Source organism: Boleophthalmus pectinirostris, unplaced genomic scaffold, assembly GCF_026225935.1.
Source record: "Boleophthalmus pectinirostris isolate CB_2022bp ecotype Guang Dong unplaced genomic scaffold, ASM2622593v1 HiC_scaffold_7, whole genome shotgun sequence".
NCBI lineage: Eukaryota > Metazoa > Chordata > Actinopteri > Gobiiformes > Gobiidae > Boleophthalmus > Boleophthalmus pectinirostris.
Window position 1 is genome coordinate 14,491,175 of NW_026571473.1, and position 25,593 is coordinate 14,516,767.

Here is a 25,593-nt window from a genome sequence, read left to right on the forward strand (position 1 = left end):
ACCCATGATGGAATGTACAAATGGTTGCTGTTCAGAATTGGAAGGAGGAAAAAAGAAAGGCATTTCAAAACCCTTATGTTGAGAATGTTTCAGAAAAATTTGTGGAAACATGTAGTGAGTAGTAGACAGCACCAAGTAGGGTTGAATATGTTTGAGGGTAATTTTTGTTCAGGCTTGGGCACTCTGTACAAGAGGACTGTTGCCTTGGCAGAAGTTGATTCTACTATCTGCATTTACTAATAGTCCTTTGTTGAAGATAAAGAATAAAACACTTTTACACTTGAATAAAGGCAACAAAAAGACATTTACCGTACAGTAAAATGGTTCCCACTAAATGTATTTGCAAACTTTCTTTCATTCTTGCTCTGCTCTTGTTAGGCTTAATCCCTTCTGTTCTTCGTTTTCTGTTTGATTTCAGACTTTTCAGAGCTACAGATGATTTGAGGCCACCACGGCGCTCAGGCACCTGCATCTCCACATTAACAAGCAGCATGACCTGCCAATAAAAAAGGCTTTTACCCTGATCGTCCTCAAACAAGACTTAAACACTAGAGCTCTTCCTAGCACCAAACACCCAAAGTGCTCATAAATGTGAATCAGGCTGTGTTAAGTTGCTTGAAAATGAAAAACTACAGAAGTGCAGGCATTTGTACCCCTTTGCTATACTTCATCAGCAGTGCTCTGGGCCCAAATGGAGGAAAGTAACAGACAATCAAACCACTATTTATTTGTATTGTTGACTCTGTCTAGACACAACAACCTCAATCCAGAACATGTTGTCTAAAATGTAGAACAGAGAACACAATGATCTGCAAACAGTAAATTCAAGTATTATTTTAGTTTTTTAAAGCTATACTATGTAACTTTTTTGCCAAGACATAAACTAAAATAAGTGCATGTTTTTTTCTTTTTTTTAAATTGCTGAATTTGTGTCCTTACTGTGAGCGGGCTTGCATCTCCACAAACCTGACTCTTATTTAGCTGTAGTGCACCTCCTTCTGCTTGTTTCCATGGAACATTTTCCTTTGCCTGTAGTATTATACTTCATGGTATAAAACTTTTCTATTTTCATTGAGAATGTTTCAAAGTATGGTTTTAACTTTCTGTTTCCACTTTCAATCTCCAGAAGGTTACATATTCTCACTTTAATCATCTATCTATTTCCATTGAGACATCAACCTATAGTTGTGCATTAATAATAAACATGCATTTTTATTGACAAATGTTTTTCCCATCCCCTTTTAACTACTCAACTTGTGATGTGCTGCTGTTGCCCATTTCCTAGTTTTCAGAGCTAGTCATTTTTATCCTGTTTTCTATTCACAGTTAAACAGTGTCCTAACATTTTGAATTCTGCGTAGAACCGGCTCCATGGGAAAGTGGCACGCAGAGGAAGCGTTGTTGAGGACGGTGGAGTCTATCACTGTCCCAAGCTCTGTAAACCTGGTCTTCATGACAGCCTTTCATCCCTCATCAAAGCCACAAGTGGAGCAGCAGACTCCAGGCCTAACCCCTCTTGTCTCCTTACTGCATTCGCCCCAGTGGGATGGGCAACCCTAAATCTTCTCTTTTAACAAGTCCTCCTTTTAAGACCTGCCTCTCTCACCGGGGAATGGACCAAAGGACGGTCCAGAGCTTGAGAAACCTGTCTGCATCTAAGACTGGCAGGTGAAGACTTAGTGGAAAATAGTGTTTTTTCTGTATAACATTTTACTAGTTGCAAAATCTTACTCAATGCTGGGTCATTTTATAAGACTGAAAGCTATTTAAAGGTGTACTGTGCAACTTTTTCTTTTTTTGCTTTGCCTGGAAAGTTCTATGATGTAACATTAAACATATCCATTTAGTATTTATTCATTAAGGGTGTTTCTTTTGCTCAAAAATACAATAATTCCTGAATGAATAGAGGCGACTATCCACAGATCAGAAATGTAATATAGCATAGAGCTGTAACCTGCTTGTATATCTTGATACATAGTTTAGTCTTTGCTTTGGAACATTGTAGACAAAGCAAAAATATTTCCATGGAGACAAGTGAGTAGCGGACCCTCCACTAGAAATGTTACACAATGCACCTTTAAGCATAATATCCTCTGAGATCAAAATATCAACAGTCTCATATAAATTTTGCTTGTCTTGTACTCATGAGGTAGTTAAGCAATTAGTATTTGGCTTAATGCTTCTGGATATGTTAAAAATGTTGAGAAGAATCTTTGATAGTTGACCCAAATAGCTTCAGTGAGCGTAAAAGCCCTTACTGTAAATGCGCGACTCAGTTAACTCTAACCTTTATCTTGTCTCTTTAACTTTCCAGGCAAACCACTGACAATTTCCATTCGAAATCTTGACAAAAAAACTCCACGTCAAGGGGGTTGCTTTTTCAGTATTTATGACCGGAGAGTTGTACGCCTTGTGCTACTGTAAATAATTTATGAATGAAAAAAGGTCTTTGTAAAGCGCTGCTGCCACCCGCTCTGAAATCTCAACACCCCAAACCCTGCTCCGGCCCAGTCCTGCCGATCAAAGAGATATTGTTACCACTAAAATAGCAACTTAAAACACATCACAGGCGTCCAGTGTAAGACCCCCTCAACCGCCCCACCGTCACCGCCACCCACCCCCACCACTAGCCTGCCGTGTCCCCATAGAAACCGACAGTGAACAGTAGGAACAAGAAGTCAAACACTGGACATCCAAACTGCATTATATAACCCCTTTAAGCCTTAAAGTGAGCCGGCGATACTGCGAAAGGGGGTCTGGTGGTGGTGGGATTGTAGGGGTGGGGGGGCAGTATATGTGTCATCTATCACAGGACAAATGCTCAGCTGTGGGGGGTGGGGTGGGGGGGCAGTTGGTTCGGGACAGTGGGGTAGGTTGCAGCGGAGGGAGGGGTGAGTTTTTTTGTCGTCCAGTATAGCGCTGCTCCTCAAATGAAATAATATATCTTTGAAAGCCTACGCCCGCGCCGGTCTCCAGGCCTATATATCAACCCCCGGCAGCGCCTGGTGGATCCGCTCCAGGCCCATTAACCTTCCACCTGTTCCCCCCCCTTGCTCCCTCGCTTCCACCCTATCCACCTCCACTCTTCACCCCAACAACACCTTCCCCTTAACCCCCTTCTTCTTGTCCTGTACCCGTGTTCTTCTTCTGCCCCCTCCTCTTGCCCTTGGTCGCAGTGTTTTGCACCCTATGGTTCGTCTTCCTGACCCTCCCCACCCGCCCCAGCTCTTCACCTCCGCCTCGCCCCCATCCACTGTCCCTTGTTTCCTGCCCTTTATTCATTCATACGTCTTTGGATATGATTGTGTGTGTGTGCGTGTATGTGTGCGTGTGTTTGTTTACTGTAGTCGTAGTAGTAGAGCAATCTATCAATTCTCTCTCTATTTATTTATTTATTTTTTATGTATTTCTAAGCAGTAAAAACTAGAATAAAACTATAATATAATAAATAATTAAATGAATGCATAGATGAATCTCCATGGAGTCAAGCAGGTGACTCATAAAAGTGACACAGTGCACCTTTGTATATATTTGTATATATTTCTTATTTTTCTATTAATCTCATACACTTTTGTAGTCTTATACTCTGTTCCGCTACTTCCCCAAATAAGGAACAAATAAAAGTAACTTCCTACAGTTCCATAAGTATTCCATAAATATAAAAATTGAGGAATTTAAAATACTAAATAATACAGTGATTGGATGTTGAATCATGACTGCCGAAGAGAGTTACAGAAGTGATAAAATAAATGCTAGAATAATTCAAATGCATAGACGGACCAAGGACGTCGGCACAAATCTCTACCAACTGCATGCAAGCACGGACCCCATCATATACTCGCTGTTTATCGTGGTTGGGCTTGTCAGATTGGGTCGGAGGAGGCGGGTGGAGACAGGAGGTGGGGGGGTGACCTCTGTGACAAGACAAGACATTGCGGGCGCAGGAGGTGTAGATATAAAGCGCTTCCTGGAGTTCACAGTTCACGCCTAAAACCCCTATTAATTTCCCCTCTGTTATGGGGTGTGAAGCAAAGGTGCACTCCGCAGACACTACAGGCCACGGGTGCTCCGCTAAACCCCGCACCTCCCTCCCCCTGTACTCCTACACATGGGTGCACCTCGGAAATTAAACTGGTCCTACAGGGGTCATGCAGGAAAGGTGGAGAAATATGAAGGGGACAGAAGAGGATAGTATAAACTGTGAAATAAAAACAAATTTGATGAATAAAACAATGAATTCTTTTAAAGAATCTAGATTGGGCAAAAAAGGGTTACATATTGTTGAGTTAAATCTCTTACATTTCCAAAAAACAGTACTAAAATGACAACAAAAATATACAATTGTGGGAAAAATTGGAAATTGCAAATCCTGTCTCATTCTGGGCCCACTTTTGTATCTCATCTTTCTCTCTCTCTTGTAGAACTTGTGTCTTTTCTATCCATAATATTATTAGTTGTTGTAGCTGTAGTTTTATTATTAGTAATATTATTTAATAAACTACACTTTAACTAGATGTATACACATTTTACAAATCATACATTTTATTCAGTTGTGTTTTTGGTGCACTGGTGTAAGGAAATGTCTGTGTTATATTCTATTATGCCATAGATTGGAGGCATTTTTTGCACTACTCCCCATAAATAGAAAGATACACATTTTTGCATGGAATTCTGGTTTGTTGTTCCAGAATATTTTCTACAGCCAAACTTCTTATTGTTTTCAACTTACCAAACATGACCTCACTCACTTCCTGCCCTTCTGCCCTTGCACTTGTCTCTTCGGAACTTTCATTTTTCTCTCCTCGGTGCTACTCTGATCTCTTAATCATCGTTGTACCATCCTCTCTCCGTCTCCCCTCTCGGCACATTCCTCTCATCTCTCTTGTCTTTGTTTCACCTCCTCACTCCTTCTCTTCCTTCTCCCGCACCATCTGTTTATCCAATATGGCTGTCCCCTCTCAGCTGGGAGCTTTCCCACAGAACGCCACTTCTAATACAGTTCCTCCTCAACTTAATGGCCCAACGTTCTGCTTTTGCCATTCCTGCAACATGCGGCGAGACAAAATCGGGATGAAAAAAGAAACAGACCGAAGAACAGAGACAGCCAAGCACAAAAACCTGAGTGGATCCCTCCCCAAAGTGTCCCTGGGTGACTAAAATAAACAGCAAAGCCACATTTCAAAATGTCAGGAGCAGTTTCCTCTGAGTTGCACTTTTATCAGGTGGACGCACTAAATATATGTATAAAGTTACATCGTATTTTAGGTGACGGTCTAAACAGGGCAATCTCCTCAAATGGACATGTCAACTTAGTAAAAAAAAAGTTTAAAAAAAAGTTTACTAAGCTAGCTAAAAGTTGTTGTAAAAGTATTGCAAGAAGTATTCCCTTATGGACCTCAAATGTAATTGCAAAAATCAGCACTGCGTCATATAACCAAATGTGAGTATAAATGAATATAATATAATAAAAATAGTATAATATAATAATTATTTTATTGCTGGTGTTTTATTACTTTGAAATACCTGTATCCTTTCTATGAGCATGGGTGCTTCTCCACAGATTTGACTTGTAACTTGGCCTTGTAAGTTTAATGCTGAATATTCTAGGCAAAGTTGAAGCCATGGAAACACGCAGGTGACGCACTCTCCACCAAAAGGTTACACAGTGCATCTTTAGATAAGTGGAAAAAGGGTGTATCAGGAAGACTGTACAAATACATTTACTGAAATTAATAAAATGATTATGAGAACTTCCTTTGTTTTTTCACTGCGTTGGCACTATGCACGAGGCTATGTCCAAACACCACACACGTTGTTGTGAAAAGGTGCAGAGAGGAAGAGGGCTTCGGAAAGAGGGATATAAACAAATGAACCATCAATAGTCCCGATCGCCTGGCTGAGCTCTCCCTGCTATTGTGTTGGTATTGGGAGCAGGGCCAAGCGCCATGCACTTAAAACAATAGAGGACTATGTAGCTTAGACACATGTGACAAAAAATACTGCGACCATCATACAGATAGTACAGATATGAGGAGCTTCAAAGCCATGCAATGTTTGACAGTTCATATAGCATGTGTCTCGTATTAAGTATTATAAACAAATTATCACTATCCACACTGGCTCATTGGACTGTGGCTGGGAGAGGAGGTCACAGCAGGACGGGGCACATTCAGAGTTGGGGGCATAAGTACTTGGGAGTGTTGTAAGTACTTGTAAATGTCAGCAGGACCAACCATTTCATTAGCACACTGACTATTAATCCTCCTTATGGCAATATATATTTGAAAAACATTTTAAGACGAGACATCGCAGGTGTATCGTTTTTGAATATATGTGTAAAATTTACCAAAATGAATAAATCTATGATGTATTTTCTGTTTTAGTGAGTGAGGTGAATTCAGTCCATATCAAAAAGGTGTAGAATTTACACTAACTGAAACTGTTTTTGGTCCAAATCCAAAAGTAATCACTGTGTCCTTGGCCTAATACAAACCTTTCTTAAAAATCTCATAACAAACATATAAAAACAGAATTAATTTTTAACATTTATTAAATCATTTTTCACACCAGAAAGACTACATATAATTTTCAAATACCATCTGGCACCTGTCTTCAACTCATTTTATAACGTAGCCATATGCAACAGTGACTTAAATGTTGCCAAATTTTTCCTTCTCTGTGCCATGATTTTAAAAACAGCTGACACAACTTTTCTTAATCAAAAACTGGTCTGATCTTTGAGTTTCTCTTTCTGAAATCCAAGGTGCTAGAACTTACGGTCATGCCTCATTCCCAGAAAAAGCGAAACATTGTGTGTCACTGCTAAAGAATGGCACTGCATAAGGTAGTATTATAATATTTATGAGTACATTGACCGAGGCCAACTTATGGAAACTAAATCTTTAAGCATTTTGGCACAGTCCCCAAACACACCCCACGATCTTGGCTCACTTATAGCAGAGAAATTCTTTTGTTCTTAGCGGTCTAATAATAGCACTAAAGCTTGCGTTATGTTTGAGTGGCTGTCTGTTTCTTAATGTGGTAATGTGTACGAGATGAAAGGGCATTTATAGTTTCCTACACTCCTGTGACAAAGTTTTATTTTGGTGGGGGCTTCCTGTCTTTCTGGTGTCCAGCTCAGATGCCTGTTTATTGGTCACTTCAGGGCATGCAGGAAGTGTGGTGGTGAGTGGTTTGGTCCGGCTCGAAAATAAATTAAGACGCACCTTTCTGGAATGCACTGTTTAGAAGATTTTGAGTGTGGTGTTCATAGGAATAAAGCAAATTATTGACCACTATTACAGGAAGGCTGCTACAAAGTTAGTTTTGCTTTTGTGCCAAGAAAAAAACATTGCCAAAGTAGAGCTTGGCAACATGAACAAATCAGTTTTTCCCCTTGTATTCAATAAATTGCCATTTTAAATTAGATGTTATGATCTCAAGATATGTACATGTTTACATACTTGTAATTTAACTCACAAAAATATTCAGATTTTATTCTGATTTCAGCTTCAAACCACACAGAGGACTGGCTATAGACGTGTAACTTTAAAATGTGCAGTTAATTCTAATGCATTAGCAATGACTAAACCCATCCATGAACCATTATATGCAAATTTGACTGTGCTTTGGTTAGGCCTGTTACAATGATTACTATATTTATGGGGGGGGAGGTCAGTATTTATTGTGTGTACATTTTCTTTGCTCTAATGGGAGATTTCTGGTTATTTTTTGGCTATACAGTAAGACTTAAGCCATAAAAGGTTGATTTAATAACTCATTACTCATGACTCATTAATGATGCAAACTCAGTAATAAAGTGTTTTATTCTGCTGTTTATTTATTGCAGCTGATATTTTTAACAATATTGTAGATTTAGAATCATTTTGTGGTTTAAATCTGCTCTTGAGTTATTGTGTCACTGGCATAAATTAGTTTCAGTATTATCCTTTATAGTATATTCTTACTTTATCATTATATCACACTTCAAAATTTGTTATCGTGACAGGCCAAGCTTTGGTGGCCATAGAAACCATTGGCACGTTTTGGCTGCCACATCCCTATTACTCTGCCCCTGGACAATTGTGGCATCTATGTACAAACCCATTATGGACCTATTTATTATTATCACATATTGCTCTTTTCACAAACAGTTTAAGTGTAATTACGCCCCTCGCTTTAACACCAATGAAAACAGTGCAGGGAGTACACATGAGTACATTTAGTTTGATTGTCAGTGCGAGATGAGGGCGGGGCTACTGAATTAAGCCTGGGTCATTTTCTACCTTTGTAACACACACCCAGCTCAATTACTATCAGGCTTACGGTAATATGGGTAATCATTAGGAACACATAATGACATTTCATTTAGCAGCAAATCAGCCACTGACACAACACAAGTGGCCGAGGTAATTGAATTAAAATGAGGCTGTGGGGAGAGAGGGGAGTGGAAATGATCATTCAGAGTTAACAGGCAAAATGCATGCAATTATAAGCTGTGACCACACCTATACAATGATCCACTATTCAACAACACAAAAATGTCATTATCTGGGAACAGTGCTTGCTAAATGTCAACATGTGTGCTTCAAGTGCTCTTATGTTTTGTAAATGCGCCAAATGTATTATTATATTCACCCCTTTTGAAAGCTGGAGAGATGTGCATTCATAACTGGGCTAGTGAGAGCCCAGACAAAAGATTGAGGCAAAATAGAATAAAACATGGTGCGACTCAGTCTAATCAAATGGTTTCATGTGGCACAATGATGAACACACGCGCTCAGCAATTAGAGCTGCAAGTGAGCAAATATACTGACAAAACTTAACCCATATGTGATGATAAAGGCTTATTTCTACCAATGATTTGTCTGACATTTGTATTAAAGCTGGAATGTTCCAAATTATGGTAATATTTTTTTGGTAGTAATTTTTTTGCCTCTCGAGTAACTTTGGCTTGCTCGTCACTTGCTTGTCTCCATGGTGATACTCTGGGTTAATGCCATACTGTGTAATATTCTAATCTAGACAAAGCAATAACATCTCCATGGAAACAAGGGTGGTGGACTACCATTAGAAAAGCTACATTTAATACACAAATGCGTTGTAATATTAAGATGCGAGTTTACTTGTTGGGAATATTACATTCTATTCAGTTCACATAAAAGCCATCAGAGGTTGCTGAGCCTCAAGCTTCTCGTCAAAGTTTTCACAACCGATCGCCGGAACGCGTCAGCCTCTGTAACAAATGCCTGTTCTTTGCATTTTGATCAGGCACTGGGACAGACAGATGTGTCAGGCCAGGCCCTCCAGCCCACACCAGCCACCGCTCTCTGAATTAATGTTGAGCCAGAGCATAAAAGGGAAGATTAAAGGGGAGTTGGTGAAAAAGGACTGAGCTGATGACGGTAACAAAGTGTCCAAAGTGCTGTCAATTGTGGATGACAACACAGAGCACAATTCAAACAAAAGTGGAATTTTTAAAGATCTGCAGTGCAAATAAAACTCCAAATTTAAACAGTCCTGCAAACAATAAGAGCTGTATCAAATGATCAAACTTTGATCTTTTATAGATGCTGGTGTCATTCTGGTACAAGAGTCACCAAACAGGCAGACACAGTCTGTCCCAGGGCAGCTGTGGTTTGAGTGAGTAAAAGGTGTAGTCTAGGTGTCTCCATGGAGATGTTATTCCTTTGCCTAAAATTTTCAGCATGGCATTAATTGTTGATCGTCCACAGACACAAGCAGACGACCGCACCAGTTTTTCAAGGTACTTTTGTAATGTAATAAACACTAGGTAGATACTGTGGAACATACTAAGCATGGCAAGGCATGGAGACAACTTTACCCACCAGAAAAGTTACATAGTAAGCAACTTTTCGTGTCTCATAAAGCAGAACATAAAACAAATCTATTGTTCCCTATTTTTTTTTTTTTTACCAAGCTGCACTATGTTATAACCATGATTAAAAAATGCGAGCCTACCTTGAGTTCTCTGAAGAAGATGCTGCTCCTCGCCCACTCGACGATAGAGAAGAGCGTCTGGTCAGCCATCTTGCACATGAGACCAAAGGTGTTGAGCTTCTCGTGCTTGCCGCGGCTGGCCTGCTCCTGCTGCAGGTAGGCCAGGATCTTCGCCTGCACCTGGGGCTCATCCGGTTCACACTTGAGCAACTCCACGATGAGGTGGGGGAAGCTGGGGGGCGAGCCGGACTGGTATGCGTCTACGTAGGCATACCCCATGATGGACTCCGGTGAGCTGGTGTACGGGTCGGGGTATTCAGATTTGATGCGCGTGCTTTGGAAGTGTCCATATGCCGTTTGGTAACCTTGGAGGCTACCAGCGTGGGGGGGCATGGCCATACTGACAGGCGAGGTGACGAAGGGGGAGCGGTCGTAGTCTGTGGGGGGCAGGGCGGTGGCGTGGTGATGGTGGTGGTGATGATGGTGGTGGTGGCCCGTGTGGTGGCCTCCGTGGTGGGTGAGGGGCAGGCCCTTAGAGGCAGCAGAGTGGATGTTCTGGATGGCGGAGGAGATGGTGAGGTCAGTGGGCACGGCCTGCATCACCTGGCTCATGGCTTCGATCTTCAGGCCGTTGGCGCGGATCAGGGCCTTCTTCTGCTGCTTGAGGGCCCGGTCGCGCTTGTACATGGGGCCAAACTTGTTCCGGCCTCCACGCATGCGATCTGCCCGCACAGCTAAGGTACAAGACACAGAAAACACCAAGTTACAAATCAGGAAGTGACTTACATCTGGTTTATTTTACTACTAGGTGTTGCACATGGAAAAAACAAATAACACTCCATAGCGCTTATTGAAGCAAAGAACATTTAGTTGGACATGAGTATGAAGCGGTCAAAGAAGTTTCAAATGTTTTTCTAACATAGTCTAGACAACTAAATGAGGAGTCTCTACATATTGTCAATTGTTACAGTATATTTTGAATGGGAAAAAGTTCTCAATATTGTGCACACATAGCAAAAGTTATTATTTAACACCCTAAAACTACAATTTGTTCACAGTGCAATTTGATTTTTTATGGCCAAACAGCCAGGATTATGGAAGAGAGCACTATAGGTAATAAAATATTGAGAGCAAAGGTTTAACTCCTTCACTGTGCTACTCTACAGATAGCCCAGTTACTCATTGACCCAATACATTCATTTAACTCTACTAATCCCAATAGAGCTAGCTATTACTCTCCAAGATCCACAGAGTTTGCCATGAAAACCTATAGCTTCAAATTACATGTTGTTTATTTTATCTGTGATTATGCCAGAGCTTGGACACGCAACTCTTTGTAACTCTTAACCTGAGACGTCTAAGAAAAGCTGACAATATGAGGACATAATAAAACATATCAAACATAGGCCCCACACTGCAGGAGTCCCCAAATGGCCCCCTTCTGGATCAGCGCGAGCTTCTAGTGGGTATTTCTAATGAAGAGGGGGCACACGCCGGCACATGAGGAAGGGGGAGGGAGGGGGAGAGGGAGGGTGTGTGTGATGTGTCCGACTACTGCCACGGGGGAAGCCGCTCTGCTCTCTCTCCCAGTCGGGGGGCCATCGTGTTAATTATTCATACTTAATTACCTCTTACACTGATGAGGCCAGCCAAAGCCAGAGCGTTCAACAGAGAGCAGACGTCAGGGAGCAACGCAACAAGAATAGATTCATTATCATTTGTGCATACAGGCAGAATTATTGTATTTGTAGAATCGTGTCATACAGTGGTGGCCAATGTTACTATTGTTTATTTTATAAATTTAATAAAGTTAAAAAAAAAAAAAAAAAAAAACTGTGGATCTAATCATTGTTAAGTTACTACTGGTTACTGTTGTGGAATAAATTGTAGTAGCTCGATAGATGAAGAGAGGGTGGAGGCTAACGCAGGAGAAGTTAATTGACCAGTCTACTACAGTCCAGTCTGGCTATACTTCCTTTGAACCTTTGAAGGTAGTATTATACTTCTGATGATGCAGGTTATGATGACATGGAGAGCAGGTAGCTGGCTCTCAGTACAGGGCAGAAATAGAGTTTCTCTAATTTACTATCTATTTTATTACAGCTTTATTACAGTTTAATTGTTTAATTGTGCTTTTAGAATGTGATGATACTTGTCGTATAGAGATTTTATAACACTTATTACAACTAATTGACCTAAATAAAGCAGAAAAAGAGTTCATTCAAAAGTCATTCATAGTTTTTTAAAAAGATTCAAGTTTAGTAACTACTAAGCTAATAACCCTAACATAAGTGGTTACTAGGTCTGACTATTAATAAACTATTTGGTCATTGTGAATTAAGTCTTTCTTCATGCTTTATAAAGTAAAGTTTAACCAAACCATGTTGGTGATGGATATTTTATAGTTCATTTCAAATTGAATGAACATCTCTGCCAAATTTTGTAATACAGATGGAGTGGAAACCATGGCAGTGTCAGCTTCAAGTCATTCCACCTCATGTTGCATCGACAGGCAAAAGGACTTAAGAGGAGAATCTGGGGATGGGGTGCAAAAAGAGGGCTCAGTGACGCCTTGGGAGCAATTTTAATGACCATCATCGCAAAAGTGTCTGTCACTGATGTGGGCAAAAGGAGCCGAGAGATTTGAACATTTTTAAGCAGACTGTGTAGTGTATATAAAATCATCTACAACTATATCTGCAACTGCACAATGTATTCTAAAGAGTCACAATGTCTTTATGATGACAGAAAAATACTAAAAAGTCTAAATCTGGTTGACGATCAAATCTATTTATAATACGATATAACATAATATAATTTCAGTATTAATTATTTATGCATAACAGGGTAATTAATGAGCGTAGAATGTAATAGTCAATCCAACTGGGAGGACAAAATTAGGGGCTGACTCCACTCCACTGCATCGGACCCAGGGACCCACACATCATAAACAGCAGAAATGGGGGAGGGAGGGGCCAAGAGGGTCTTTGTCTCTAATTAAACAAGGTGATTTGCATGTAACACAAATGAACACGAGGGGGGTCTGGAGAGGGGAGGGGCAGGTAGAGAATGATGGAGGGACGTGACATTTTTAGATAAAATGAAATATGCATTAGGTTGAACTGTGTAACTTACAAAGATTAGAGCAGAGATCAGAAGTCTAAATGTCAAGCTTCTAGACATATATGCTGCTCATACATTAGTTTGATGGTAGCAGAGTGGTTAGCTTTTCTGTTTCTTATCAACAAGGAAAGCAGTCGTGACACTGGAATGTATAAAGGGGTTTTACAGTTGAAAATGCAAAAAAGATTAACATAATAAAAACACAATAAAAGTCTACAAAAGTGTCATAAGGAGCTGGTAAGAAGTCCTTCATTTATATAGACTGTTATAAAATCTAAACCTGACCATTTTCTTTAAAAATCCTACACCAAGTTGGGCCAAAAAAGTCAAAAAAAAAAAAAAAAAAAAAACCTCCGGAAAAAATCATAACAAAAACAACACTTCCTCTTCCCTCGCTGCAGTGAAAATGGGATCTTTGGGGTTAGCGCTGCGGCTAAGGGGCTTCTGCCATATTGAAAAGGGCTGAAAGGCTAAAAGGCTGTCGGAGTCTCCCATTCTGAATTCCCCCTGGCTAACCCTGCTCCTCTGCGCTGCACAACCATCCATAAATTTACAAAACTGACCCGGACCAAACCCTTCCCTCCTAAAAAAAAATACCCCCCACGCTGCCCCCTACCCCAGCCACACACAAGCCCTCCGAGCTCCCCTCTTACTCTCTGATTTATGGTTGTTTAATATACAGGAATATTAAGTGCGAGTAGGTGAGCATCCCTGTCTAGCTAGGGGCATATTAATGGGCTCGGCGAAGGCTTGCTGACACCCTGTTTGTCATGTCGTGGCTGGGGCCTTTGCTCCGGATGCGCCCCTATCCAATGCACACACATGAATACCTATGATACCTATGCATAAGTAATGGGACAGGCCCGCGCCCGCTCTTCCAGGCTACTGCGAGGAAGCTGATGGAAGACGGATCAGAGAAAGAGGGATGGAGACAGTCACGGAAATAAAAGAGTACAGCGGTGGAGTGTGGGAGATGTAGGAGAAAAATAATAAATATAAACAGTGTGATTTTACATGTAGATCAATGATATGTTGTGATTTCAGATGTCATGTGTTATTAAAGGGGAAGTCAAATGCATTTGTATTGAGGTAAAAAACAGGTTTGAGTGAATTATTGCGTAGGTGGGGTTCTTTTAGTGATGGTGCCTTCTGTTGCAAGTACAAGCGCAACTAAAGATGATTTTTAAGTTGATTTGGCAGTTTAATGAAAAAATGTACTACAACTTGAAAGCGTATAGTTAAATATTTTGTTAATTTTGTAGTACGAAATTTTGATAATGAGATGTGGAAGAGAAGTGGAGTTATCAGAATCAAAAATAACTTGAAATTTGTCCTGTAATTTTTATGGAATCTTGTTGAATTGGAGCTCTGTAACACATTAAAATTCCAGATAACATAATTTTGTCAAAAGAAAACACACAGAAATAACTGCCTGCACAATTCTTACAGCTGGTTATTCTTCCTGTACCCACAAGTGAGAGAGATATTAAGCAGCTCAGTGAACCATTTGATGCGGGGCAACTTGTAGCGAGCATAAAAAGAGAGTGAGACCAGAGGGAGCACTTCTGATATGGCACGCTTCATCAGCTTCTGTGAATGACCTGCTAATAGTCCACACCACTGGGGTTTATATTATTCTATCTCAGTTCACATTGAATGAAGCATAATTTTACACTGCAGTAGCTATATAATGTGTGTGTTAGAGTGCAAACACATGGGACTGAATATAAACTTTAAGACTCATTATATAGGACTACTTTTTAGGGTAAAAGTGCATGTTATTTGGTTGCCTGGACAATCAAGGCTACATGCTTGGCTACATCCTGCGCTTTAAAAGGACATATAGTCTGGAACTCTATATAGTTTGGTCTCTATGGGCATGATTGACAGGTGGACAAACCAACCAGAGAAGCGCATATCTGTTAGTGTTAACTGATGACTAACAAGGTAAAATGAAGGGGGAAAATAACAGAGAACCAAAAACACTTCCACATTTTACTTTGACTCTGGTGCCAGACCGTCTTGCATTCAAACAAAGTAGGAGGACGAGATTGCTAGCCAAATAATTTTGTAGTGGAAACTCGTGGGTAGTAGTGGAAGAATAAATGCTGGAAGCATTTGAAGGAGTGACAGATGTAGTTGTAATCTTTCTAGTAAGTGAGTCTGTTTTTCAATAACTGTTTGCACACGTTTGTACCCCAGTTGTACCCCAGTCCATAAAACGTATTAAATAACATAGACTGACTCTGCTGTTCTACATGTTTTTATTTTATTTTTTTGTAATGCCATGTCATGTTTGTAGATGATAATGATACTGACCCTTGCTCTGAGTCAAATTTCTCCACGATTAGATGAAATAAATTAAAATCTGAACTCACGTAACACTGTTATTAGGGATCAATAATTAACAAATAAGCTTACATTGAGCTGGCCTATCTGACTTTGACTGATAGTTCCATTGTCCAAAGTGATCAGTATATTAATAGCCTTTTACTATTGTCTGCTACATGTGCAAGATGCCAGTGGAGCGTCTGCCACTTCACCTCGTATGACTGGGGCCTGTCTGCCAATGATGAAACAACACAAACAGATAAATACGAGTTCACTGCACCACAGCCACTGCCAACAGAGCTGTGCACACTGGGTATAGCACCGTGTCATATTTTACTGTTAACATTAGTGTCAGTAAGAAAGTAAGAAACATTTAGTTGCCACGTCTTACACAACGAAACCGAATCTGTATGTTTAGTGGCGCTGTTCAACAATGTTAACAGCTATAAATCATGTAAAACATTTGTGGGTAATTCTCTGCAAACACAGGTATAGCCACTCAAACGGAAATGAGGAATAAAAACCTGCAAGGTTTAAACAAAAAGAAGTAGTAGACAAAAAAGCAGGAGGCAGTTTGCTTCATATATGCCATACGCAGTCGCTTACTTAACAGTTTAACAAGTATCTATAGTATTATAAGTACATTGCTAAAAAGAGATGGACTGTACATTTTAACATGATGATCTTTATGCATTACTTGTTTCGGCCACTTTTAATATCATGTTATGTGAGCAACTCTATAAAACCACATACTAAAGAAATGATCAAGTTTATTATCTATATGCACATGTTTAGATCAGATATCAGTCTTTTAAACCTAAAATCCCTACTGCACACCTCTACTGAACAAGAAACCCTCACCAGTTTAGCTTTATGCACTCCTTGGCCCCCGCATGGACATCTTGCAATAACAAAACGCTCAACCTAGGCCTCCTTTTTCTTCACACATACATTTCTAGATCAAATGACAGTGCAGTGCCTTTAGCCCATGGCCTTCTGCGCACCTTTAAAGTTTTCTCATGCATATATACATGTGTTTACCCAGGGAGAACCATGCATATATGTGTGTGAGTATCTGTATGTGTGTGTGTGTGTGTGTGTGTGTGCGTTTGTGGGGCTGGAAGTGTCATCTTTTCCGCGCTGGAGGTCTGGTAGAATGGAGGTGGCAGCAGCCGCCCAGTGGCCCAGGATGGAGAGCCGCTGCAGGGCTTGTCGTGCCCCGGAGCTACCCACCAGTGGAGCCAAAACATCTCAAACAGCGGGCACGCATACCCCTCCCCTGCTCCTGCCCCCCCTCCTCTCATCTACCTGCCCGTGTGAGAGGAGGGGGGGTGACAGGCTGAGGCATGGTGCCCGCCGGCCATTCACAATTAACAGCAATTAATTATACTACGCACTAGGAAGATATGAAAAGAGAGAGGGAGGGAGAGAGATTGGAGTGAGTTTGTTGCAAGTGCCCAAGTGACAGTTTGGGCATACACTGTACAAAAAGTTGAACTGACATGTAAATGTATAAAAATAAGAAACGACTCCTAGAAGACGTAAAATATCGTGGATAAAAACAATTAATTTAAAAGGATTACAGGTCTGAACTCATGCTTCTTAGTTCAGGGGTAAAAGCACTTTCTGTATAGTTGCAATATACATGCCGTATTTGTAATGAATTATAATCTACATTTTTAAAAAGTTTAGAATTCCACCTGCAACAATAAAAATAACTGATGAATACTTAACTAAAAGTCTGTAAGATTTCAAATTCAACAAAACGCCCTAAGATTTGTCATAATCACCTTGTCAACCCAAGTTGATTTTAAATATTATCTTTGTACACTGGGAGTGGGCTGCCCTGTCACTTCGGCATTGGCTCTGTTTTAACAAGCTCCTGATCCAGATTCAAATAAAACAAAGAAAATCCCGAGACAGTACGCCAAAAGTATCATCATTACCATTCTCAACTCAACGCCAGTGTGAATATTTTATCTATTACTCCATCTGGACTACCAAGTCTACTGACCCTGTACATCTTAGTATTATGACATTACTGTGATTTGCACCTTCAAATAGTAATCCATACTTTTGTAAGGCAATCAAGTATTTGACATTCTTCATGGCAAGTTTTAAGAAATCAATTCACGACAAAGAGTCCATTCATTCAGTTTAAATGAGAACATTACTAATCAGCATGAAGTCCTAAAAGAAAGTTACAAATGTGAGGTATGTTAAAATATGTTATTAAAATGTGTATTCACGTCTATAGAAACATGTTTACTTTTCTAATGTTTTTAGACATTATGGCATATTCGGAAGCAAACAGATTACGTTAATTAGTAATAATTGTGTCTGTGTTTGGGAGATGGCCAGTATTTAGTTATAATGTATATAAAAATGTATATAAAATTCATAATAATTAATAAAATAATTTTTTGTCTAGTTGAGATTATGTGTTTTTGCCCAGTAGAAAAAAAATGGAGTTACTGATACATTCATGTCACATTTACAACAAAACCTAGAAGGATTTTGCTTGCGTGTGTCCCATAAAGAAAGAGTCTGGACTACATCTATTACAACTATAGTGTCACATGTTAACAACAACCGCATGCTACTTTTTTGCAATCCCCAGTGTTTTCATATTGTTTTGAGTTGTCAATTTCTTTCTATTATTCAAACTCTACATTCCACGTATCAATTGAACAATGTTATTGAGGCTCTTACACTTTTAAACACAGCACTACATGGAGCTATTTTGGAACAGCCACTGTAAATCATAGAAATACATTTATATAGACAGTTTTTAAGACAAATCATAATTTAGCCAAAGATTTATTCATCTACAATGGAAATGTTTTCTTGGTAGTTTGATTGCATACATATGATACTCCAAAAAATGCCAACAAAAGGTAAAAAGTGCAAATACGTAATGGTAAATTGTAATACCAAGGTCAGATTTCAAAACACATACCAACATAATATTTGGAAACCAACTAAACAAAACAAAAAGAAAGTTGGGCAGTCAGTGTGAATTAAACTGAATAACATTTCTGTGTTTTCATAAACTTGATAAACATGAATAATCTCTTCTTACAATAGCCATAATTCAAAAAGTTGATAGCGTGAAATCCCCAAATTGTCACAGATACACACGATTTGCCTGTAAGCATGTAAATACACAAGAAGCAAAAACAGAACCAGATGCCCTACCTTCTAGCTTCATGCCGACGGTGAGGCACTTCTGGAAGCGGCAGTAGGGGCAGCGTTTGCGTTGGGTCTTGTCGATCTGGCAGCTCTGGTTTTCGATGCATGTGTAGCGCTTGTTGTTCTGGACGGTGCGCTTGAAGAAACCCTGTGGAGAGAGGCCAATTAAGATGTCAAGACCCGCTCTGACCCCCACGCTCAGCTAGCTAATGGCTCTATTCACTCACACACACAGACACTTATAGATACAAGTACAAGGTTTGATGGTTAGGTTACATGGTAAGGCTGCACGATTTTGGGAGGAAAACATGCAGTATTTGAGAATGCCAATGTTTTTTGTCTATTTTGAAATACTCACTAATACTATCCATTACTCTTGAAAATTAAGGGCTCAAGATCACGATGAAGGTGTGTGTTTCAGCATATACATTCTGTTTTTGCATACTTTTCTACATTATAGGTAGTTCTCAAAATATATAGGCTACTGTATATTTTAAAGTACATAGTCACGTGTTTTTTTTATTTACTGTATTTAGTATAAAGCTTATTAATCAAAACGGACAAATTTGGACTACAAACATGATTCTTCTGTCCATAACATTTTAACAAGTTCCACCATAAAAACTGTTAAAAAGTTTAAAAAGAACACCATGGCAACTGTTCCTCCAGAAGCAATAGTACGAGATATTTTTTTTACAACCTGTCACGTTGCATTTTGCTCACTCGCCAGCAAACAAGCGTAAACAACCAAAAGTAGACTTGATCAGATTCAAGATGCACATTGATGAAGTATGTTGTGCATTCATGTATTGGGACTAAAATTTAACAGGAAAGACTCTGTTTTACTCACTGCTTAATTATTTAAAAATATGAGCACCACAGTCCACAAAATCCAATAATTTCTATCCATAATTCACAGTTCCGGGATTACACAGATTCATGCTTGCAACATGGAATTAATTATTGGCAGCTGCAGTGAAAATCAAATGAAGGGAAGATAGTATTAACGTATGCTAGATCCATAACCTGGGAGGAGAATTCCTAAACCTGTCTTTTAAAAATAAAAATATTAAAATGGAGGGCTGTCAATATCGCACCAAACACTAATTTAATTGACAATCTGCATCGCTTGATCCGTCCAAAAAGAGGGAAAAGAACAGTTTTGGACTCTGGTTTGCCTCAGAGAGAACTTTCAATTCATGTTCCTATTTATGACACGGTATTCACTATAAATATCTGAAGCAATATGCGATCTGAGCTGCCTTACAAATCCAAAGAGTTTGCCTGGTAATAAAACTAAATAGGTGCACATTTTTGCCAGTATGGGTGCATTCTGCCTTGCCTATTCATTTCTATATTAAAAAGTCTGCAAAACATGTATTGAATCAGTTCAAATCACAAAGCAGCATTGTCCAACTAAATCTTTTAAGATAATATTAGAATATCTAGACATCGCTGACCTCAAATTCCATCAAAGAACTTTTCAACAGTTGGACAATAGATTAAAAAATGAATAATACACTTTTCTTTTGCCTAACCCAAAATGACTTCTTATTGAAATAGGCTTATTATAACTTTTGAAATAGGTCCAGTCCGTGTCAAAACTAAATGATGAAAAAGGTTTTTGTTAGCTAAAGAGTTTCCAGTGTTCCACATCATCAGAACTGAGAGCTCCCTTGTTACTTCGAAAGACTACAGTCCCCTATGCATGTGTAGAAATAAAAGGCTATGGCATTTTATGAGTGCCAGCGTGTCATTTAGATCAAAACAGGACTACTTGTGATGTCTTTTACTCAAAGTATTTCACAGTTACAGATGCGCATAATGTTGTTTTGAAACATGAAAACCGAATAGGATTTTTGCTTTGCTTGGTGAAGTTTTAGTGGCCAGGGACTTCCTCACCTGCAGATCTATTGCACTGCCTTGCTGATTGCAGATATTTAATGCTTATGTGCCCACGTCAACAATCAATAGCTCCCACTCATTCAAAAGGCTGTATGCATTTTAGAGGCGATCGATGAAGAGCTTCAGGTAATTATCAATAGTATTAATTCTTTAATAGGCATATGCAGTACTTGATAGGAGACCTCTTCATCGGGCTCTCTGTGTGAGGGCTCTAACTGCACAGGGAAATGTGTGCCGCACTAACAAGGCTCAGAGGCAGCGGAGATGCCACTGACGTTTGCCTGCAAGCAGCGCTTAGCATCTCAAGGTCATAATATGGGATCAAATCTATAACATCTGCTTTGAATAATGACCACATAGGCAAGAAATGTGCAGCACGGCATCAATACGAGGAGCTGCAATTTTGACTCTCAATAGTGTTAACACACAGACATTTGTCTTAGCTTAATTTTCTGCTGACAGCTTTACGGAACTAAGAAAACAGCTATTAGCCTGGCGCTGAGGGGGCTGGGGCAGAGAGGTGTGGCATAAATAAGTTGTTGATGGAGCGCAGATTAATAGTTGGGCTTTGTGTCGCGTCATTATGAAGAGCACAGCACCTCAGTCAGTTCATAATGAACTGGTGATGAGTGGATCACAGTGGAGCAGGCTGAGCAAACACTGAGCAGCAATAACCTCTGCTGCAAAGGACAAAGTATGTCCTATGGAAAAAAAGGTTCTGCTATTGACATGTTCTGACTCCTCAGAACATGTTTAACTATTGGGATCTCTAAAGTAAGGAAATGAAAGTTTTGTTGCTTTAAAAAATGCAGGCGTTGAAAACAAATTGGCATTTCTACATATAGGCCGAATAAACAATTCAAATGCATTTTGCTCATATGTTTTTACTAACTAAAACTGTTATCCAAAACTGACAGTGACACATTTTAAAAGAGTGTTTTACTACTGTAAATGCTCTATTATTAAAACTGTTAATTAAAACCCCTGCAAAATTTTAATTCAAACTTGTTGTAAATTATTGATTTAAAAAGACAATACAGCTTTTTGATACAGTGCCCTTCACGCAAATAACTAGTCCGTGGCCTGTTTTAGACTCTCATTCTTTTCTCTCTTGACAGCAGAGCACAGACAGCGCACAGTCACCCGCGGACACAGCGCTGCACAGGCACAGCGCGCACTCACCTTGCAGCTCTCGCAGGTTAGAAGTCCGTAGTGGTAGCCCGAAACCTTGTCTCCGCACACGGGACACATCTCGTCCAAATCTTCGTCATACGTGTAGTCCATCATTTTTAATTGGGGCGCTGGAATTAACACAGAGAAGAAAGAAAGTCTGTTTAGAATCTTTTGCCCCCAAGCGCACTTCATACATCAAAAAGATCAACAAGAAAGTATAGGTTCGCATATAAGTTTTACAATTAAATACTGATTTTGGACGTTAAAAGAGAGCGTTTTTCCTGAATAGACCTCTATATTAGTCGCAAATAAATACATAAAATAAAATAAACGAAGATAAAAAAAATCGAATGAATATGCATACCTTTAAGTCGTAAAATGGCAAACACAAAAGAGGAGAAATTAAAGTTACGGATTGGAGGGGAGAATGTTACCGCCCACAGACAAATGAAGAGCCACAGACAACTCTTATCTCTGCTGGCGAGTAAAAAAACTAAATCAGGGGGAGTGGAGAAAATCCTCCTTCAATTAGACAGTTTTACCCAACTCTTCAATTCATTAAAAATATTGTGTTATATGAAAAGGCTTTATACATGCTACGCCCTATTAAATGTTATTACATTTTTGAAGCAGTAACAGCGCAGAGAAAACAACCAGATCCACATTTAGTGTCAAAGTGTTTATGACTGTAATGGTATAAAAAGAAGCCAAGATCAAGCATCTCGCGGACATATTTCAGACACGTTAATCCAAGGCCTTGTAGACACTTTTACGCATCAGTTCCACACGCTCTGAGTCTTAGTGTGAGATTTTAATTGGAGGTGATTCCTGGTTTGTTATAGTGGCTCTCCCGATGCAGCTGGAGCAACAAGTCCCCCTGCGTCTCTCCCGTGGTCTCCCTCCACACTCCTTTTTCCGCAAAGCAAACTTTATTTCCGAACTTTCCGCTGCTTTGATGCGCCCAGCGGCTCGGTACGCACAGGAAACAATTTGTGAAAATAAATTTTACGTCAACAAATAATCAAGTTTTCAGTTTTAACTGACAGATGCAAATGTTTTTAGACCACCACTAACATGTGTTTGGGATATGTTGTGTTGTCCAATATTGTTATTTTTCTATACGTTGATATTTTGGCACTCACACTAGGAAGAGTCTATATTTAAATAAATTGTCCGCTGCGTGCCCGAAAGTGTCGCATGTAAAGCTACCTTGTTTTAGAGCCGGTGTGTAAAGCCAGATAACGGTGAGTCCCGCTCTTGTTTGACTGTGTTATCAGCGCCATAAAGCGCAGCGGGCTAATTGATCAGCCCGGCGTATTGACATGAACTACAACCAGTGGAATTACAGCGTCATGTGGGCTTCTTGAGAACGTGAAAAAGATTCAGAAATAAACCTTTCTGCACTGCCAGAGATAAATCTCTTTTTACACTAAAAACATTAATTGTGTATTTAAAAAAAACTTTTACTGCAATCATAGGCCAATAACAGCAAATAACAACAATAAAATAAACATCAAATGATCGATTAAAAAGGGAGAATGAATGAGAGTTGTTTTTTATTTGCATTCTTTGAAAAGGCACACTTGTCACAGAGTAAGGCCTTTTCCTTTATTAAATACAAATGCGTAATTTTAGGATTGGTACTCGAAAAAGGTTTTTTACGCGCGAGGTCATGGCATTTGAATCACGATCTAGGCTGTAGGATAGGCCTAATGAATAAAAACATAAAAAAAATAAAAAAAATTATGGTCTTTGGAAATATTCCACTGAATTAAATGCCCTCCGCAAAAAAAAGTAAGTAGGCTATAATGTCAAGTTCATATACACTTTCAGAGAACTCTTCAACCTACTCATTAAAAATATTTTGACAAAGATTTAAAATTTTCGATCCACTCGGTCTGTCCCTTTTAACGCATTTTACGCGTGGCTATAAATGACAACAGCATTAAATCAAAGGCCATAATTTAAAACAATAATAAATAAACTATAATGATTTTAGTCTCTTGCCAAAGAGAAACTTCTAAAGTTATAAAACAATAAAGTCTTAAGTCAGCGACTGGTGTTTGGCCTATAGTTACACAATAATGAACATTCTCGGCAATCAATTTTAGAAATGTATCCAATCACAAAAGTTATGCCTATACAACCTATCATAAAAAGAAGTTTGGCCATTTTGTCTTACCTTGCATATTCCTGGGCATACGCCCGTGTTCTCCATACGATCGAGAGAGTCCCAGAGATTCAGTCTCGACTTTGGGCAGCATGTCAGCGCTGCCGGCCTGAGCTGGAGACTCCGCGCAGCTCGGCGCCTGGACGAGCAGTGAACGCGCTCTGCTAATAACCAACCCAGCAAAGTCCGCTCAGTGTCAATATCAACTTTTAGATACTTTTGTACTTTTGTTAGACGGACATGCGACTCAGCCAATAGGATCAGTCTTTTCCCTTCTCTACGACGAGAAGCGCGTGAAGCGCATACTTCTAACTTTAACGGAGGTCCCCGCTTGGAGTTCTACGTCTCGCATCAGAGCGGAAGTGCCGGTCTAAAAGCCGTAAGAAATAAAGTATCTACTCGCCGGTGCCGCGTTCCTCTGAACATAAAGTCGGCTTATCTGAATTGCCCGGACCGTTTGGAGATGTGGAGAGCTGCCCTGCTCCTCCGCCTCGCTGCTTTGTTTACGCTGCTTTCTCCAATAGGAGACGTATGCGATCCTGTGACATCACTGCATGTCACCCAATAAGAAGAGAACACTGGAATACATCGCCTCAATCCACTTCTGTCTTACTAAAAGGAAAAGGCTCAGCTGTTAAATGTCGTTAATGACCAAGTTTAACGCGCAGCGAGAAAAAGCGGAGATGCAGAGACTCTGGCACGGCACGTGCGAGAGAGAATTCAGATTAGCGGTATCTTATCTCGTGCATGTCTCAACCTAGAAGGCCTACAATTTCATGCACTGCGTCTATCGCCTGACTTACAGGATGAGACTATTACAAAAAGAAGAAGAAGAAGAAAAAAAAAAAGTAAAAAACTATACATGCCATAATCTACAGCGGGTGTGTGCTTACAGATATGGAAAACCTTTACAAAAAGCAAAATTGCTGCTTGTGGCCCATGGAGCAGTGACGAGCGATGCGGCCTCGGGCTGATTTTACTACAAATCCTCTATACATTATGCACCATCTCCTGAGGAGTTATCGCATAATGGGCAGTGTAGGGATCAATTAATGGCTGGTGTCAGATTCTGGCCTTTAGAGTCCTTTAAATAAACCAGATAAAACTAACAATTCACTCACGCGCTACTCAAAATAAAATCTGTATGCCATGCATTACACACCACGTTCCACAATTTATTCTATATCAGAGGCGAATAATTTAGCAAACGTGATTAGTTATGTTTCAAATGCCTGCCTTAATGTGGAAAAATAAGGTCCCCACGACATGAATCTTAATTATTAGATCAACAAGTTAGATAATGGATAAAATAGGTTGTGGTTAGGGTTTAGGTTAAGATTTGGCAAGTAATTATGGTTAAGGTTAGGGTTAGTCTCTAGTAAATTAGTGTAAGTCTCAGTAATGTTCCCAAGAAACACCCAAAATGTGTGTGTGTGTGTGTGTGTGTGTGCCTGTGTGTGTGTGCATGTGTGCCTGTGTGTGTGTGTGAGAGAGAGAGAGAGAGAGAGAGAGTCATGAGGAGGGAGCAGTTATAAAATGACACGGGCTGATAAGAGCTCCTCTGGTCCGATAGAACTGCTGGAATCATTAACCTGTATGCACAGTCCCACAGACGACATGAAGAGTGCCCTGTGAAGGCACTGGGGGCAAGGAGACATGAGACTCGAGAGCAAAGTCAGGTCAGGGGAACTAGGAGGGCAATGCTTCTGAGCAGTATCAGCTCTGAGGATGTTTATTCA

General features: G+C 39.8%; 1 protein-coding gene across 1 annotated transcript in view; it reads right to left on the bottom strand.

Moving 5' to 3' along the window:
• The window catches only part of nr5a2 (nuclear receptor subfamily 5, group A, member 2), a 63,095-nt gene extending 38,924 nt beyond the window's left edge, over positions 1 to 24,171 (bottom strand). Inside the window, exons 1-4 of the mRNA XM_020924867.2 lie at positions 23,867 to 24,171; positions 21,694 to 21,812; positions 18,613 to 18,754; positions 9,982 to 10,694 (exon numbers count right to left, since the gene is read on the bottom strand). Of these exons, the coding sequence (XP_020780526.2) occupies positions 9,982 to 10,694; positions 18,613 to 18,754; positions 21,694 to 21,812; positions 23,867 to 23,948 (1,056 nt within the window). The 5' untranslated portion in view covers positions 23,949 to 24,171. The remainder of the gene's footprint in view (positions 1 to 9,981; positions 10,695 to 18,612; positions 18,755 to 21,693; positions 21,813 to 23,866) is intronic.
• Between the last annotated feature and the right edge of the window lie 1,422 nt (positions 24,172 to 25,593).